The sequence below is a fragment of the Eleginops maclovinus genome, chromosome 1 (assembly GCF_036324505.1).
Source record: "Eleginops maclovinus isolate JMC-PN-2008 ecotype Puerto Natales chromosome 1, JC_Emac_rtc_rv5, whole genome shotgun sequence".
Lineage (NCBI taxonomy): Eukaryota > Metazoa > Chordata > Actinopteri > Perciformes > Eleginopidae > Eleginops > Eleginops maclovinus.
Window position 1 is genome coordinate 12626662 of NC_086349.1, and position 19463 is coordinate 12646124.

The 19463-nt window shown below is 44.0% G+C and overlaps 1 protein-coding gene across 10 annotated transcripts in view; it reads right to left on the reverse strand.

Annotated features, from left to right (window-relative positions):
- Positions 1-1235: 1235 nt before the first annotated feature.
- Positions 1236-19463, reverse strand: part of casz1 (castor zinc finger 1) — a 163044-nt gene continuing 144816 nt past the window's right edge. For 8 of the 10 annotated variants that reach the window (XM_063880450.1, XM_063880451.1, XM_063880421.1 and 5 more), the window contains 12 exons: positions 18273-19141; positions 14700-14832; positions 14214-14277; positions 13149-13312; positions 12717-12839; positions 12292-12609; positions 11997-12195; positions 10996-11167; positions 9308-9456; positions 8147-8360; positions 6889-7251; positions 1236-6157 (listed from right to left, as the gene is read on the reverse strand). In XM_063880450.1, the coding sequence (XP_063736520.1) occupies positions 4887-6157; positions 6889-7251; positions 8147-8360; positions 9308-9456; positions 10996-11167; positions 11997-12195; positions 12292-12609; positions 12717-12839; positions 13149-13312; positions 14214-14277; positions 14700-14832; positions 18273-19141 (4039 nt within the window). In that variant the 3' untranslated portion in view covers positions 1236-4886. The remainder of the gene's footprint in view (positions 6158-6888; positions 7252-8146; positions 8361-9307; positions 9457-10995; positions 11168-11996; positions 12196-12291; positions 12610-12716; positions 12840-13148; positions 13313-14213; positions 14278-14699; positions 14833-18272; positions 19142-19463) is intronic. The other 2 variants (XM_063880465.1, XM_063880456.1) reach the window with 1 other exon arrangement.

Sequence of the window (19463 nt, forward strand, 5' to 3'; positions counted from 1 at the left end):
AGAATGAGGGGAAGATGGCAGATTAACAACCCAGTGAACAGTCTGTTTGTTTAAATGGTGTGTGCCTGCAGGCAGCTCTGCAGAGAGATGAAGACTAAAGTGACATCACATCTCACTCAACTGTCTCTGTCTGAGGCCCTCACTCACGGAGCACTGCAGGTTCTCACTGAGCCCCTCGCACTCACACACAGAACACACAGCACACACAGCACACAAAGACTCAGATGATCACGGCTTACCTTTAATGATCTCGAGCCGTTTGTACAGTTTCTACAGAGACGACACCTCTATGCTCAGATATGCTCATGAGATTGTGATTACACATCACCTTTTCCGTTAGCTTATGCAGCACATATAGGTTTGCTTTATTCTCTTCATATATTTGTAGGTAAATATTCACTATTTATGTATATTATATTAGTACAGAATCTTCATGTCTTCAAAACCAGTATTGTGTGTTGACATCTTTGTAAAAAGCTATATGGTAGAAGTGCTTTGTTTTTCAGCTGAGATTTTGTGATCATTTTAGTTTACTTTCATGTACACCTCACATGTTCCAGCACATTATATTTAATGTGTCTTTATTTCTCTCCGTTCTCTTAATTTAGTTGCAGCAGTGACAGACTCTCCCCAAAGGTATCATAATAGTTTCATCTTATCTTATATGATCACACTCCCTGGGTTCTTGGCTGGCACATTTCTCTCTCTGAGCTTTTCCAGCTCTCCCTCTCTGGCTATATTACGCAGGACTCAGGGACAGGCAGGCGGTGAGTCCAGAGCGGGCAAATCTTCATAAATCCTTCCACAGTGGCCACTCCACTGACTCCACTGTACAATATCTTCCTTCATCTCAGAGTGCCCGGGCCCAGCCACCTGCTTTTTCTCGGTCCCCCCCCCTCCCTCCACGCTTTGTGAACTTAATAAAAGCTGCCATTAAGCAGCGCTTCATCTGTTTGGGCCCTAATCTGCCATATAGGCGTCATGTGACCACATATGCAGTGCACACCTGTCGTGTGTTTTCCCAGACCCGACTGTCGCCTCTCCACACTGCTCAGTCAACCTGTTCCTGGCACATCAACCCACTGCGTGTCAGCGACGGCCAGCACAGGCACAAATTGTTGGCACTCGTAATATATACGACCTGGTGTTGTGTTTTGTGAAAAGGTATGTATCAGTAGAAAGATTTGTCATACTCTTCTTTGACATTCAAAAAGACATGAAACTGAAAACAGGCCTACAGTCGTTCAGTATGTTTTTATTTCACTGAATAAAAAGCTCAATCTTTGCATAAGACATGCAGAAACAGAAGGAAAAACATAAATATAGCACAATGAAGATGAACAGCACTGTTATCCAAGTGTAAATAAGCAATACGACAAGAATGAATAGTACTGCTGAGGGCAACAAATTCAAGTAGAGACTTTAAAAAAAATTGCTTCATTGTCTGCTTTTCATATAAAATGTCTAGCCAAATTGAACGCAAACGGGAGATGGCTTTTAGTCCAAAAGTGCAATATATTTTACAAAGTCTAAAATGTTGCTGTTTATCCAGTACACTGCAGTAAGCAGGAGGCTTTCATATTACATTTTTCGCAGCAGTGGAAATACATCTCAGTTTATATCCCCACCACTTTTTTATATCATCCTTTTTACTCCGTTAATTAAAACAGTAAAATGATCTGTCGTTTCGGCAGCAGCCTATGCAGGATTTGGAGGTCGTTTCCGTCTGGTTTTTGTGTAATATAATTTTCATGTTTATTCTTTTTTTTTCTCGTAGATTATATACAGGATGCCAGCTGGCTGACAGATGGTGATGCCTTTACCCACATTTTTTTCTCTTTTTTTTTATTAAAAAAAACACATCACAAGGAAGAGAAGGAGGAAGGACAGGAACAGCTGTAGACGAAGGGACAGAGAGAATCGGCACACTGGCCGCTGGGTGACATGAGGAGTGGGAGGAGAACCCAGCACATGGCTCAAAGCAACAAAAAAAGAACTAAAAAAAATAAATGTGCCCTGTTAACACTGAACAACACACAGAGAGCCATCTTGTTAGCAGTAGCAGGCCTCTAAATCTCCCTAATGGTCCTAGGCTCTGATCTTGTTCCCGCACCAGAATGTCAAGCGTGAACATCGGGCGACCCCAACAACAAATATTGTTGATTCCTCTACCTGCATGGATGCAGATGTTCGTTTTCATTTGTTTTATTCAAATTCTGTGACAGAAAGTGTCCCAGTTGGATTGAAAGTGGAACAAAGCGGGGAAAAGGCGCACAAGGTCATGAAATATGAATCGAGGCTCTGAGCAGCTGGGACGGAGCCACAGGTCTGTGTTCTTACAGCCGCGGCCTATCTGTCTCTCTCAGGGGGAGACACACTCACACACACACTAACACACATTTCAGGAGTGTCACTGACAGATAGAAAAACAGACATCGCTGCTGTGACCCCAGACGTCGTCCACACGTTACACGAAATGTCCTCAGACTGAAGCACTATCAATCACTACATGTGTATTATTATATAATTATAGTTTCTTTATTTTCAACTTTTTACAAATCCTGCTATACACACACACACACACACACACACACACACACACACACACACACACACACACACATAATTCAAGTGCACAATGTCTCCCAGCCCCTACAGTTAGCTGATCAAAAAATAAAACAAACGTGGTGACGCCTCCGCTCTGCAGCAGGATCCCGGGAGACAATTCAGTCTGTGAACGAGGCATGCCCACAGCAAAGTAAATATAAACCAAGAGTTTCAATTAATGAGGAAGAAGCTAAAGCACACACAGAAAAATGACAGTGAATAAAAAGAGTTTGTTAAATAAAACAGAAACATTGCTGAATTAATTCAAATCAGTGTATTTTAGTCTGAGCTTCTGACATAGATGGAAAAAGGAAAAAATAAATACTGCAAACATCACGAAATCTGCCAATGCTACAGTATGCACAACTTTTTCCCAAAATCCGGGGTGATTAAAAAAGTTCACGCACACAAGCAAACTATGATGAGGCTATTTGAATTTTTTACTTTTTATTATTCATTTCTCCTCTTAACGGTTTTCTTTTTAAAGGAAGCTGTTCATCAAAGAGCATTTTGTTCATATATAGTTATTTTTTACAGAGGAAAATACTGTACAACCTTTTTTTTCTTCTCAAAACAATATCTGGAGGAACATCATCTACACACATACTTATTCCCGATATTATGATCCTTTATTTCCAATGCCAAGCTCAGGAGATAATTCTTAATCAGTGTGTCCACTTCTTGGTCGAACATATTCGTTCAATATTAACCAGAGGATGGCTTTGACATATTTATAATTTAGTTCTACAGTAAGTGAGCATCGCCATGAACTTCTTAAGAACTCATTTAAAGTCACAGTCAGTATTAGTGTTTCTCATCAGGGCACCTTCTTTCTGATGCACCCATTTCCTTTTTTTTTTTTTTCAAACTGTTGGATCACAGAAGCAAAAAAAAAAAAAAGCCAGTCTTTAAATAAATCACAGAACAACTGTTCTTTGTCACACTAACATCTATTTGTGCATTAAAGCAAAAGTGAACTAAAACAACATCTTTAAAGCAAAATTCCCTGTTAAAAGATATATATCATTTTTTTTCAGACGGTAAAAATGAACCTAAAAAGTGCAATAACACCCTAAAATTTCTCATTGGAAGGTCACATAAATATTAAATAAAAACCGTTACAACAGGAGCTCAACCACAGCCAAAGTGAATGGAAACAATGCCGTTGAGACATTTTCATTTTCGGTCTGTAAATTTTCAACATAAAACACACTCCCCTTGCTCTGCATCTGAGTGACTCATCATTTCCTGTGGTCAGTTCCAACCCCCCCCACCCCCCTTCCCCCACATCCTGGCTCTCCTGCCGTTAATCACGACCTCGCCTGCTCACAGATCGATATGCTTCTGACTAACAACACAACAAAACGACATTGTAATGCAAAGATGCAAATGGTAACAAAAATATTTTTAAATATGCTTATGAGTTATCTATCATCATCATAATCATCGTGGTCAGCTAATATAAAAGTGCACTATCCACACAAAAACTTGATTCCTCCGCAGGGGGGGGGGGTAAAATTACAAGGGCTGAGCTTGGTTTCGGTGCCAGTCGAACGCTGCTAGCAGAATGTCAGAGAACTGTTGAGACCGGCAGCTTGCTGGACGCCCGACTGACCAAATATTTACTGGTCAATTCCACATGTCATCGAGAACAAGTAAAAACATCTGAGAGAGACGGGAACAAGCAAAGAGTGACTCCCTGTCCTCTCAGTGTCTCGTAATAATTAATAATAATATTAATACAGAAAGAAAGATCAAATGTTTGAACGCATCCTGTTTCCCCTTAGTGATTCACGTCCCTTTTTCTGTCTCCTTGGCCCTGCAGTCGCCTGTGCCAGCAATTTCCTTTTGTATATCATCGTTCACACACACACACTTACATATATAGTTATATAGAGAGATTTGTTTTTGTTTTTCTAACATTTTTTTTTAACCACACACAAAAAAGTGAAAAAATTAAAATAAATTAAAGTCAAACATGCACGCACAAAAGACTGATGTGTAGTAAAATGCTTTACATTGCTGCCCGCGTGTAAACCAGGGCCTAATTCTGTGTGTCTCCGTTCATATTTTTTTAATGCATAATTGAATTAATAATGTTGGTCATCTTGTAAACATCATAATAAATCATTTTGGGCCGTCATTTTTCTCCACGCTGTTGTTGTTTTTTGTTGTCATCTGAAGTCTCTAAATATGATAAATGAGGCCACTTTCATTTTGTTTGTTCATAGCACACAGAGCGTTCTTCGGTTCCTACAGTCACTGCTAGTCTTTTTTTCTCATGGGTCAATATCTTGCTTTTCCAGTCGGGAAGTATCAGTGTGGTTAACGGAAGCATCATAACTCTCGCCATTGTCCTTTTCACCGTCAGGCTCCGCCATGGAGTCATCATTTGAGTCAGTGTTAAGCTCGGCCTCCTCCTCCTCCTCCTCCTCATCCTCTTCATCCTCCTCCTCCCCCACATGCGCCTCCTCCTCTGGCGACAGGTCATCCTCAGCATCTCCGGATGTTCCTGTGGTGTCGTCCTGAGCTGCCGGCAGACCCAGCGGCGGCGCCTGGTTGTGGCTGGAGCGCGCTGCGTCATGGTGCATTTTGGTGCTGAGGTCCAGGGAGTCGCTGAGACCCAGCCCGGCCGCGTTCTTCAGGAAGAACAGGCAGCTGCTGGTGTCGGTGCTCAGGTTGAGGGAGCCGTCCAGGCTGATGGAGGATGGCGGGTACATGTGGCTGTACTCGGACCCGATGGCGCCTGTCGGGTAGAGCATTGAGGGAGCGCTGCTGTTAATGCTGCGGGACAGGCCGTGGAAATCGCTCGGGGAGGAAGTGGAGAGACTCATGGAGGAGGGAGGGACCGACACACTTCCTCCCAGGTGGTGCCCCAGCTCTTGTTTGGGCGACACAGACGGCAGCTCGCCGCGCTCCTGCTTCTCGTGCTTTCTCTTGTGGGAGTCCATCTGGGACATCCCCACTACCGTGTGCTTACACTCAGGGAAGGTGCAGTGGAAGTGCGAGCACTTGAGCTTATATTTGCAGTCGGGAACCTCGCAATCCACACTGGAGCTGAACTGGCAGAAGCCTGCGGCGCTGATCACATCTTGCTTGCCGTGGTGCTTGCGGTGGGCCGTCACCTTGGTGCTGTCGGTGCAGCGGAAGCCGCAGCGCAGACAGTGGAAGTGGGTGCTGTTGCCTGAAAACTGGCAGTCAGGGAAGTTGCAGCTGAGTGCAGACTTGAAGCGCTTGAAGTCGTCCAGGACCAGGTTGTCCACACGGTCGTGGTGCTGTGCATGCTTGTACATGTGGGTGCGTCCGCAGAACTTGTAGCCACAGTTCTCGCGTGTGCAGTGGTAGTGGGTCACCTTCAGGGAGAACTGGCAGCCCGGGTCCTTGCAGTTCTCGTAGAGGTCGTAGCGCCTGAAGCCCTCCAGCATCATCCCCTCATCCAGCATCTTACGTGATGATGCGGTCTTGCGGCGCTTGCCGTATGGTGACATGTCCTCGATGATCCAGAAGCGCTTCTTTGCACCAGTGGCCGTAGGAATGGAGATGGTGTTGCCTGAAAGAAGGAAGAGGAGAGATTGAACAAAAATCACTTGGTTTAACAACAACAACTACAAACAACTACATCCAGGGATCGTTGTGGTTGAAATGTGTGTCAGAAGTGGCTCACAGCTGAGTAAGCACAGAGAGCCACAGAATTTTGTATTCCTAATTCCCAGAATGATTAAAGGAGGCGGGAAATGATACATTGACTTTGGAACATGACACTTTTACGGGGTGTCTCCAGCCTCCAAACAGAGGCGGAGCTGTGGGTCTTAACTGACCCTCTTATCTTCATGTTGTTTTATTAGGGGCACCCACCGTATGCTACACCCTGGGGTCACTGCTAATGATCTGATCCCTGTTCTGCAAGACAGGAAGCACTGGGCCTCGATAAAACTTGAGGCGTGATTAAAGTAAGAGGCTGCTGATGCAGCTGTGTTAAAGGAAGCTAAACTGGCCCAGGCTTCACAGGTGCCAAATGTCCTGCTATCTCTAAATCTAGTTATACTAAAAGTTAAAACAAATGCAGGGTGTAGGTGAGGTAGTTAAACACATTTGTTCTGCTGCTGTACATACTCAGTAAGCATGCACATTTCAATACATTTTCTTTTTTGCATGCTGGGAATTCCCTTTTATTTTCCCGTCTTTTCCCAACAGTACTGCAGAGAATCACACAGTTAAATACGGCACAGGACTCAATTAAGAGTGACAGCTGCAGTGTTGGTTTGAGCCGGGGATAAGTACCTGCAGCATCCTGCACTATAGGGACGTCATTTTTAACTGGAGACGGAGTGGCAATGATGGGGCTGAAAGCTGGTGTGTTGGTTGGCATGACAACACTCCGAGTGGCTCCCAGAGAGGCGCTGAGCAGAGAGTATGACAGACAGGATGGAGAGAGGAGGTATGGGAGTGAGGAGAGAGGAGGTCGGAGGAGAGCAGGAGAGAGAGATGGGGCCTGGGACTGGAAGCTAGGCTGAGGAGCGGAGGAGAGAGGAGGTGGTGGTGGTGGTGGAGGAGGAGGAGGAGGTGGGGAAGAAGGTGCGTATTGGGTAGCACTAGTGTCAGCAGGGGTGTTGGGAGCAGAAGTGGTGGCGTGCCAGCCTTGTCCTGGAGAGACAGGACGACCAGAGAGGGTGAAGGACAGACAGGAGGGGAGGAAACACACAGAACAAGGGACCACACACACACACACACACACACACACACACACACACACACACAGACACACACACACACACACACACACACACACACACACACACACACACACACACACACACACACACACACACACACACACACACACACACACACACACACACACACACACACACACAACCAGAGGGATGGGAGGCAAAAAGGGAAAGATAAAAGATAAGAGAATGATACAAAATGAGGCCCATTCAAGACAAGTTACCCCAAACAGCAGCCAAAAGAACAATGATGAAAACAGTGGATAATATTGGCAACACATGGAGAAATGTAAAAATTACAGGCGGACTCAGATTTAGAAAAAAAAAGCAGAGAAAACTCAATTTATTCAGTAGGTTTTAAGGTGAAAGGGGGCCATTTCTCCTTTGCTGCCCTTTCCCCACACAATTATAACTACTAAAAGTGCTAAAGTAGACATAAAGCCACAGGGATGATCTCTGGCCAAAGGAAAATGTAATAAGCTACATACAGTGCAATAACTCAAACCATTGATGTACAAAATGGATGTTTTATGAGGATGACCAGGCGAACTGCAAAAGACCTTGTCCACGACTCAGAACATAAGAAAATGGCATTGTCATCAACCTCGTATAATATGACTGATGTGCCGTTACGGTATTGATTGTCAAGTGAAAATACTGAATCACTAAGTAGAGTGAAGAATAAAATGTTGCTGTTTTTGGGGGAAGGTAAATGGATTTGGACTGAGTGAAGCATGTGAGACTGAAGCTAAAAGTTGAAGACTATTCAAGCTCTACATGTTACTGGTATTTCTTTCACATATTCTCACCTGCTGGAGAGCTATCGTTGCCTACAGGTGTGCTGGTGCAGCTCCGGTCCTGGTTGGAGGACTCGGAGGAGAGTCCCAGGGGGCTGCCCCCCCCTCCCATGTAGTCCATGTAATCATCAGTCTCATCCATGAGGCCAGAGGAGAAGCTGGAGTTCATACCAGGATGAGTTCCCATCATGCCGGATGCATCTGCCCTCTGACCGAGTGGCATCACCTGAAAAACAAACACGCTTTATTGTAAAAGAACAAACATTTCCACCGTTAAGGCGTCATTAATGCAGGTGTTGGCTCTTGGCAAACAACCAAGCATTTCTCAAGACGTGGAAAGTCCTCGGAGAGAATGAACGTCACATTTCTGTCATAATATGAAGACTTCAAAACATAAAAAACAACAAACCAAACTAGAAAATCCACATGCCTGTATCCACTGACAGTACAGGACGTACTGCAGAGATAAGTTGGAAATGTACACTCCACCAGTAAAAATGTAATCAGAACAAAGTCATGAGTGATTTGTTACTGAGTGGGACAGGATGTGAGCGGGGCTCCTTATTTGAAACCAAATGAACTTGTTACTCTTTTACCAGAATATGACTCATAAAGCAGGTAGCACAGTGAGGGGAAAAACACACTGAACTACCTACAAGTTGTGGGTACTTCAGATGACAACACAAATAAGAAGATTTTAAAGAGGTGGTATAAAAATAAAATATATATATATACATTTTATTTCTAAAACCAATATCAAAATCAGAGAGTAAATATCTCTTTGGTAGCTAATTTCCAGTTTTATCTTACAACCACATTTACAGTAGTTGTTAAAAGAACATCTCATCTTCGTACAACAGAAACCACAATAACTGTTTGTGTTTGTTGGGGCATAACATTTAAATGTACCTTCCTTGAACAACATCTACGTTTATTTGGGCAACAATAAAATCCATGATAATGGGACACATAATGTCAACATCTGCACGGCAAAAAACAAGTAGATTTAACCTGTCAGTATAAGGGTGTGTGCAGTACTTGTCTTTGTTGACATGTGGTACAATAAAGTGCTCAACAACTGTTTAAATTCACTGAGGCGTTCAAACCGTACATTTAGATAATTACCCTTTACAGTTTGGCATGTGTCATACTTCACAGTTTGTATAGTTGTACCTGGGAAGGGACTCTGTCGAAGTTCTTCCCCAGCATCCGCCTCATGTGTTTGCGTGCATGTGAGGTCATCTGGTGCTTGAGCAGGAAGGAGAACTGGCAGCCATCGCGGATGCAATGGAAGTGGCTGTTAACTTGGTTATACTTACAACCTGTAAAAAGAAACCAGTAACAGTTTTAAAACTCTCCGCCTGCAGATTAATTTATCTTCTGCTCATTGCAACACGGCTGAGAACAGCTACTGCGCTAAAACGCAATATTATCAGTGTGGCGGTGTTATGATTAGATCAAACACAAAGTGAAATATTTTTAGGTTTTTTTAATTTCATGATATAGCTCCGACAAAAGAGGGATTGCTTTCAGAGTGTTTGGGAGTGTACATGTAGGAGGAATATTAGATCACTCCGGTGTCACACTGAGCAAGTCAAGGCTTCTGTGCACTAAACCTGTGGAGCTCTTTTATTACACTGACATGCTTTATTCAATTAGGAATTTACATAAATAAATTCTCATTTTCTGTGGGCCAATAATGCACACACCCCTGCAAACCAAAGTAAATATACAATTATTACCATATTAAATTCATTTTTCAAAGTATCTCCATTGTCATTTTTCCTTTTGTTCTCCATTGTGTCTGCTGTCTGCTTCATATTCTTCTGTTCTTTTCTAGTGTTTTAACCGCTCTGCCTCTAATTGCTTTATGATTTCAAATTAAACGAATGCTCCGTTTTCTGCCTGTTAATCAAATACCATTATATAAAAGCAGGCAGAAATAATTGAAAGAGTAACATGCTGGGCAGGTGCTAGCATGTCAGTAACCATGGCACCCAGTTTAGGAGGACAACACGCCTGTGTCATCAAATAGCTTTTGCACACACAATGTTTTAAACACGCAAAGTTGAGCAAATAACAGTAACCCCCGTGACACGGAGGGCCTTTTGTGAGACAGAAACCAGGTAACATCATCAGCTGTGTTCAGTTTAATGTCGCTGCCATGGATACTGGCAGCCCATCAATTCTTTATGACTGGAGTGCTAGCGATGGTAATCCTTTCTGTATTTTTCCCCCAGCCCGAACAATACAGTTGGCAGATCAGGCTGGGGACAAAAAACAGCTGTTTAGGGCCTGTTTTTGTTTGCTTTGTTTCTGCGTTGTGAAAAGCTTGTGTAACCGCCTGAAAAAAACAGATCACTTTTAATTCATTTCAGTGTGATGGCAGCGGTGGCTGTGAGGCGCAGCTTCAGAACACAAACAGGCTAAACCAGACAAGCCGGATAATTAACAAACACAAACCTAATTGCTCATTTCTGACAGGGGCAAAAGGAAGAAGAAAACAACCTGGATGTGATTGCCCCCTTTGACGTTATTGCTCATATAGTACAGGCAAGACCACCTTTGGGACTTGAGGTGCCATTGTGAATATGCAAAACACAGCAACAAAACCTATGAGGCGGACTTGTTTCCTACCTCTTAAACAACTCACAGCACAACACTGTTTGCCAACACTGGTCCGTCTCCCTTTGTAAACAGAAATCATTCTCCTGCACAGCCAGCACAAATCAATCTACATCTATTTCAATTTAATACCTTTAATCATCCTCCTGGTAGAAAGTGATTAAAAATGTGTGTTAGGGCTGACATGGCAAGGACAAAACTTGTACCACACTTATGTAAGAAGTCCTTTTTCTTACCCAGTCTCCCACACTCCTCCCTCTTGGTGAAGTATTTGAAGCCGTTGGCGGCGCGGCGCTCTGCCTTCTCGTGCTTCTTGACGTGCCACGGCAGCTTGGTGGTGATGTTGGTGACAAAGAAGCAGCCAGGCCGCAGACAGTGATAGTGGCCCCTCATTCTGAACTCGCAGTGCTGCAGAAGACACATTTCCATGAGTCAAATGTGGTGATGTAAAATACAAAGGAGTTGATTAAAATGGTTTAATCTTTCTCTGTCTGCACATTTAAAGTGAACACTACACACATTTTTCTCAAAGGCATAATCAACTCTTCACAGCCTTTTTTTATTCTGGTCATTTAGAACATCCCACATTTCTAAGCACGATGACATTTTCCTTTTTTTCAAACACCCCTCCCCTGAAACATGTCTGTACACCACCATCTGTTTGTGAGGCCCACATCCCAAAGGGACCAGGCCAAATAAGATCTGCTCAGTTCAGGAGATGGAGGCTAAGGGGAGGAGGGGAGGAGGAGAGGAGGAGAGGAGGAGAGGAGGAGGAGGAGGAGGAGGAGGAGGAAGGAGGGGACTTTTTGTGAGAGGGGTGATTTTCGACACATTAATGAATTCATTTAAACGGTTCTCCAAATACGGGCTCATGAGAGCAGGCAGGGGCTGCCATTTAGGTTTCATTTGCGAAGCATTCCCCTGATTTTTGCCCTATTCCAGACAGCCTTGTTTACTGTGCAAGTGACAATGATTTATTGGGTAATATCAACTAAATTGGCCTTTTCTGAGAGGAGAATGCGGCAGTCAAAATGACATCATTGACATATAAACAGGCATTACTGGGGTGAGTCGACTGTCTTTTCCAGCAGAGATGGAAGACAGGGAGCGGCGGTTGTGAAAGCCTTGAGTCAAATAACCTCAAATACTGGTATAATAGATAGCATACTTCATGCTTAGAAAACTGTGGGAGATGACAGTAGGTGATTCTCTTGCTGAGATACCAAGCCGCACTCACCTGGTTGGGACAGAGACACTGGAGCGAGTAGTAGGCAAACTGGTCACGGACATTGACCAGGTTGTTGTTGGGGTTGATGTGGTCCAAACAATGGGACTCGGCCTTGCCGGATGTCTTGCACACATACTTGCAATTCCCGAACAAGCAGTGGAAGTGGAACTTGTTGGAGTACTTACAGTCAGTAGCCAAACAGGGATCACTGGAGGAATTCAAAGGAAAAATGCTGTTAAATTAACAAACAGTGGAATAAACAAAATGTACTTTATTGTAAGAGGACATGAAATGTTTTTCATACTTTTCCTGGAACTGCAGGAAACCAGGTTTGACTTGTGGTTTAGCGTTCTCCAGAGAGGTGGTGGCCAGAGGGGAGTTGGCTGGCAGGTTGGGCATTGAGGCCGACATCTGAGGGATGCTGCCGGTCAGCTGCTTCCAGGCCAGCAGGGAGGGGGGAGGAGAGCTGTATCCACCAGAGGACGTGAGGTGTGCCACATCCATGGAGGGAATATTGGCTGTAGAGACGGGGGCAGCAGGCAGCGAGGCGCCCTCACTGGAGTCCTTGCCCTCTCCGTACTGAGGTTCAGACTTCACTTTCAACGTGGCCCGGAGGTGGAAGCTAAAAGAACAAGATGGAAACTTGTTTCTATGTTGATCAATAAAGCGATAACCTCTAATGTGGAAAGGGATTTCTTTTTGCTGATTATCAGACACATTGACACTCACGTAGCATGTTTAATGGCCCCATCCACGGTGCTGAAGAGTGCACAACAGTCCTCTACCATGCAGTGGAAGTGAACTTTCTGAAGGAAGTCACACTGAGCCTCACAGAAGTCATCTGTATCAAACCTTAAGAAAGACAGATAGTAAAAACTGTAAATATACTGCCGTCTCATATGGACGTCAAACGCAAAGACAACTGTTATGAGTAAAGATCAGTAAAAACAATAACTCTGTTGTACTGTAAGTCGTTTCACATTCCTGCTTGAGCAGATTCTTTACGTTTCAGGGGTTTCCAGTGATGCAGTATGTGAGGAACGGTATTTCAATACAAAGGCCTAGATGGTACTTTTAGCTGTTTCACACTGCCAAAATGAATTTATCTTACTAAGTAAATCAGACTAGTGTGAGGCCTTGTACTTCCTCCATGTTTTATACCTGCGGAGGTATGTCCTCCAGATCTCAGAGGGTTTCTCTGGCATGGGCCGCTTCAGCACTCTGTTCAGATAGTGTGCTGCCTCTGAGGGGTTGCCGCCCTGGCCAGCCTCCAGCTCCGTCTTCAGGTTCATGGCGTTGAACAGTGCAGGGTTCACTTGTGACATCTAGAAAAACACATAGCACATAAACAACCAGCTGCTGGGTTAGCTGAACATACGTAAGCTGGGCACTTGCATATGTTAATGAGACTGGGAGAGTTTAAACACACACAAATGTTTTGGCGAAGCAAAAAAGCAAAGCCAGATTTACAAACAACCAGGCTTTTGCTTGAGTGCAGGCCAAGCGTGTGTGCCAAGCGTCCCCAGGGAGAAACTGTTAACCCTTTTATGTGATGTGGTGGCTTGAATCAAACCCCGAAAGGCTGAAATGACACAAGGACCTGATGGACAACATGTCTTCAAGCCCCTCCAGTCTCTAGATTAATGACTGCTTTGAGTAGAGCAACTTTGAGGACTTGACCAGTTGTCAAGGGTAAAAAAAAAGGGAGGAATAACATCATCAATGTGATGGAAACTACCTGGCACTTTTGTATGAATCAGAAAAGATATATGTGCAAAACAATGGCCATTTTAATCTTCACCCACAGAAAATTGCACATCTAAATTTCCATACGCTAACATTTAGACTTGCTAAAAAACGAGGGGAGCGCCGTCCTGTTTTTTTTTTTCTCCTCTGACTTTTTAATCAAATAATTTACAAAGTCTATAAATAACTGTAGAGCGAAGCGGGGGGGAAAGTATAAAGGAGGAGGAAAAATGGACGGCGAGTTCAAAACAGCTCATCAAAAAACAAACATCTCTATATATCTGGCATGGCACCCAGCTACTGCTTCATTATATTAATTTGTGAGAGGTGCAGTGAAAATTACACTGTATGAAAAATGGCTGGAAAATTTAAATGATACAAACTCATCTTATTAGCGGTGAAACATTAAAAAACAAACAGGCCCCTCCGTGTCCCGCTAATTTGTCTTGGGATGAAAGGCGTTTGATAGATGGATCTTACCTTATTCATAAGCGAGGATAAAAGAGATGTATTCCCCGGTACAGGGTGTCCGTTTGATTCATTACTGGAACAAGGAAAATGAACAATGTTTAGTCAAGATTTGCATGAGAACAGTAAATATTACTATTTATCATGCAAGGTGTGCCTATATAATGAAGAAGAAAAATGCTGTCTTCTTAAGAAATAAGATCTACTGTTAGTTGAAGGGAAGATTGGAGTTGACGGTTTATACAAACATCCTTCTCACACAAAAATTGAGAAATATGGTGAGGGTTTTATAATTGTATGCACACGTATATAAATGAGATATTTTTGATAAATAATTGCGCACATAACCCTGGCTGCCAAGACTGCAGAAATCTTCTATCAATCAGAGAAACCTTATTTCCTTGTTGATTTATTTTGTGAATATATTAGGTGAATTTATAACAAGAATAAACATGTTCTAACTAGCTTTAACCCTCTATGTACCATGCAGCTGTATACCTGTGGTCCTTCTTGCTCAGGTCCAGGCTGTGCTCCTGTGTTGAGTCTTGGGAAGCCCCAGAGTTAACGTCCATCGGCTCCTGCTTCACTTGAACCAGATTGAACTGGCTGGCTGAAGACAAATGCCCATTCCCTGAGGATCAAGCAAGAGACGCAGATGAGAGAAGTGACAACAAAGTTATTGTTGGTCAGCATTATTACCCTATGATGAGATCCAATCTGACTTCTGTCCTGGCCCGAAAAGAATACTCCAAGTGATAATTATGGCGGAATTATGTCAGCCCGTCAAGCCCTTTAAATGGTGATTGAGAGGCGGGAGATATGAGGGAAAAAGACTCCTTTTTCTGCAGCACTTGTCACAACTCATTTACCAGGCTGCCTCTTAACTGGTCATTAAGTGAGATGCTAATGCTGAGGGAAAGTGGCAGTCTCAGATTGGCCACCCCCCTCCTTTTCCACCTTCCCAGGCTGCTCGTTGGCCTGACAACGGACGGCAGTCGATGCCACTGAGCGAACCCACAAGGAACAGGGGTGCTATGTCGGTCAGATTGGAGCTGACAGCCAATCAGATTAGTTCAAGTAGCATGACCTCTTGATCACATTCTTCTCCAAATAGGTATTCAGTGGATGCTGTGAGTGAGGACAGGAGTGATGAAATAAAATAAATAAAGACCAGGGGACAACTTGGGGTAAAAACGCTGACAGGAAGGTGAATTCTTCCCCACACCCCGATCCCCAAGGGATTGAAATATTAATTTGTCCTGGGGCTACTAAGAGAAAGCTGGGCTTTTTGGTAGACATTAAGTGGTGTTTTATTTTTTTGTTTTAATGTGACAGCAGGAGGGGGGTCACTTGCCTCTCAGACACTATATGACTGAGGAGCACCGGCGGCCGTGATTGGTTTGGTGAGGGATCTTCTGTTTAGGAATCAGGGCTGGTGCTGAGGGATTGTGACAGGCAAGGTCATGGGCAGCCAAGTGTGTGCCCTTGGCCCTCAGCCTGGTGAGGCTCCTCTCCTTTTTCTTGCTGGAGAGAAAACAAAACCAGCCTACGTAAGGGGGAAACCGAGCAGAGTTTCCCCCTGCTACAAGATGACCCAAAGACATATCAGGCAGAATAGGAGTGGAAAAGCCGGTCTTGGGCCTTGTCAGCTGAAAGCTCGGAGATGAGAAAGTGTCAGTGTCAGTTCAGTTTGACAACGGCTGAGGTTGGAGGGGCTGGAGGTGGGGCCGGGGTAAGGGAAAACAGCAGTCAAACAATTTTTTTTACGTCTGGTTTGAGGTCACTGAATGCTTACCGAGTCTCTGTCCAGCACTACTTCCCTCCCCCCAACTTAATAGGAGTACACCCAAAATTAACAAGCCAGACAGATCCTGTATTGTCATTGAGAATTAAATCAACTCTCAGACCAAATGAGAGCACATTAAATCAAGAGCAGCTCATACTTTATGATCTACACATGATCATCAGGCGGGTTAAAGCATTCCTACACTATATCAGAGGATGCGTTGGCTTTTAAAGGTGGATTACAATGCGCAAGTCTATTATTTTGTTGCACATCATGAGGTTATTTTTTCTACCCACTTCCCAAAGAGGAAGAACAAATGAGTTTGACTCAAAGCAGCTTCTTTTTGGAAATTATCCAGGAATAATGTATCAGCATGTAATTACTCCGGATAAGATACAAAGCTTGTGAAAGATCATTTGTACTGTGTGTCTAATTAGTAAACCCTTCAGATGCTTGAATCTCTGGGAAAAACACTTAGGGGTAAATTCGAGCGGAACATTAATGCAAAAAGAAATACTGAGAAAATACTAAAAGCAGAAACAGGAAAAAAGCACAATTCACCACAATAGAAGAGAAGTTTCAGAACCCTATGAAAAAAATGAACCATGTGGAAAAATAGCCACAAACACTATGACTGTTCTCACACCTTTTCAGCATAGAAGCAGAAACCACTTCCTCCATTTTAGCCCCAAATGTCCTGTTCACACATTTTATGAAGTATGAAATATGAGAAACTAAACCGAAGCTTCTCCTTCATTTTGCAACAGCACTGAAGTTTACCATACAGAACGTGATAGGGGACCTTGTTTCAAACCAGCTTTGTTTTAAAGCACAGAGAGATCTCACATGCAGCCCCTCAGTGAGACTGCAAGAGGGGTGGTGATGGCACCATCTGTGGAGGCCCCACCCTCAGTGGGGGCCTTCCCAGTGTTCAGACTACCTGCTGGAAGCCCAGAGGTGGAGCTCAGCCTGACAGCCTGGGCTCAGCTCCGCTCCCCGGAGCAGCTGCCCCGTCTCTCTCCCAGGGCCTGTCCTGCTCCAGGAACACCACCAGGAATTATAATCCTTCCCAGTCCCAACATCCGGAGACGCTCCCCCTTGCAGCCCCATTTACAATCTGCACCCCACCTGCTCAGGCTCAGCACAGGAGGCCCCACTGCTACTGAATGCAAGATTATGCTCTGCAGTGCATTATCAATTTAATGCTTTAACTTAATTTTCATTCTCTGAAGTTTTGTTTAGAGCAATATGATAAACATAGACAAGGCAATTACCTCCAAGATTTATGTGAATTGTGGTTATGCTAAATAGATATTGACATGTTTTTGTGGGAGGTTTCTAGAATTCAAAAGTGTGCATTTGCTGGAGCATGCAACTGTGTCTGCATTCTTGTGTCAGTGGGGAAAAAAGGGATTTTGCTCAGCTCTGGTGCATTGAGTAATTTCTGCCTGAGCAATCTCTTTCTCTCTGTTTTTTACAGTTTTTATCGGTTTGCATAGAGGGTAGGAAAAAAAAGGAAAAAAACAAACATTTTGTTCTTGCAATTTCTGAACTTAATTTCATTCCACCTCCATTTGCTTGGAACAGGCGCAGACATAGATAAGAGGCCAATGATGAGGAAACATGTTCGACACAAGCCCCAGGAGCCCCCACTCTGAACATCATAAGAGACTTTTACAGGCTCTACTCTCCCCTGTCAGCGCATTTATCTCCAAATGGATTGTGGGTATCTAACAAACGATCAACACAATAACAAGCCCAGAGCAGAGGACTATGCCCCGGTCTGCCCCTTTAAGCCTGAAAGCGGCAGTTTTTCTGCCTTTCTCTCCACTGTGGGATAGTGATAGAAATGACCTCTGAGTGCACTCTGTGTGTTCTGGCTGCAGTGAAGCGAAGTCCATACAGAAAAAAAGGATGTGGCTTTTAGTATACGTGCAGTTAATTCTCTTTAGATACTGTCAGAGATCAAAAGATGATTGTTTGTCATACATTTCATATCCTCTGATCATAAATAGAGTAACAAGCAGAGTTCACTTCTACAAAAAACTTCTTCATGGGCTTATATTTGGCTTGTGTGTTGACTTGGTTAAGTTACTGAATAAATTGAAGGAAATGAATCCCTCAGTTGTTTTTAGAGCAATCGATTATTGCTTGATTTGAGATTGCTTGTTTTGGCTGACAACCAGTGCAAAAGGAATTACATTTAAAATCAGCATATTTTAGTTTTTTAGGTTTAGTATCCACATTTACACTGCAAAATAATAACAATTTGTCAAGTGACTTACCTGCATCTAGATTGTTGGAGGGCTTCAGGGCAGCGGCTGCCAGTCTGGCCATCATGGGAGATATAAGACCTTTGCTAGCAGAGATCTTCTCCATGATGGAGGCGGTGGTGAAGGACGTTGGGGTAGAGGCCATGGATCCGTCTGCACCCACTGTGGAGAAACCTTGGGTCATTGAGTCGGTGGGCATTGAGTGGGCCCCTGAAGTTACAGCTGATATCAGGCTAGCAGCTGGTGGAGGTGGATGGTGAGGCATCCTGGGTATGAGTGGGAAGAACGGGTTGGAAGAAGCCAGACCGCTGTTGGAAAGAGCAAGGGCCACGGGCATGTTGCTGGGCAGGGCCTGGGACAGCAGGCTGGACATACGCTGACCCGCACTGGGTAGCGAGGATGTGGGTTTAAGGGCGTGGCCTGATGTAGCGGAAGAAGAGACAACGGTTGTGGGCGTGGCCAACAAGTGCGACATAGTGGTGGACTGCTGGGTGGTGGGTGAGGCACTCAGGCTGGAGTTCTTGCTGCTTATGGTGGAGAAGTCCATCAGGTCATCGTTGCTCGATTCTTCGGGCTCATCCTTTGGCACCATGTAGGCGGAAGAGAGGCCCATGACACCGGAGGAACGGATGTGCCGGCGCTCGTGCTTGCGCTTATGGGAGGTCATCTGGCTAGTGGAGGTAAAGGTGAAGCCGCAGCCTGAGCGTATGCAGTGGAAGTGGTTGGTGGCTTTGCTGTACACGCAGCCATCATACTTGCACTCCTCATACTTATAGAATTTCTTGAAGCCATCTTTGGCATAGGCATCATCCTTGATGTGGTAGCTCTTGTGCTTCTCAATGTCACACTTGTTCTTGAAGGTGAATGTGCATCCTGGGCGCCTGAAAAACAAAACAAAGAGAAAACATCATGATGCTGTGCTGTTAATACAATCTAAAGATGCAATGTATAGAATTGAAGATTGGAATGTGTGTGTGCGTTCAAGGTGGGGATTCTCCCTATGTAATCTGTGCGATTCTTCCATTTAGTGGGAGACACTGCGCGTTTCACTGCTTGGGAGCAACGTGGTGTTTTCACATTATTATGCTTGTTACGTAACAATATAATATTTAACCTTATCCATTTCTGTGTCCGTGTCTTAATGTGTTTCTATTCATTAATGTTGTGAGTGTTTAAGGTTTCGGATCCACGACAGTGCTATAA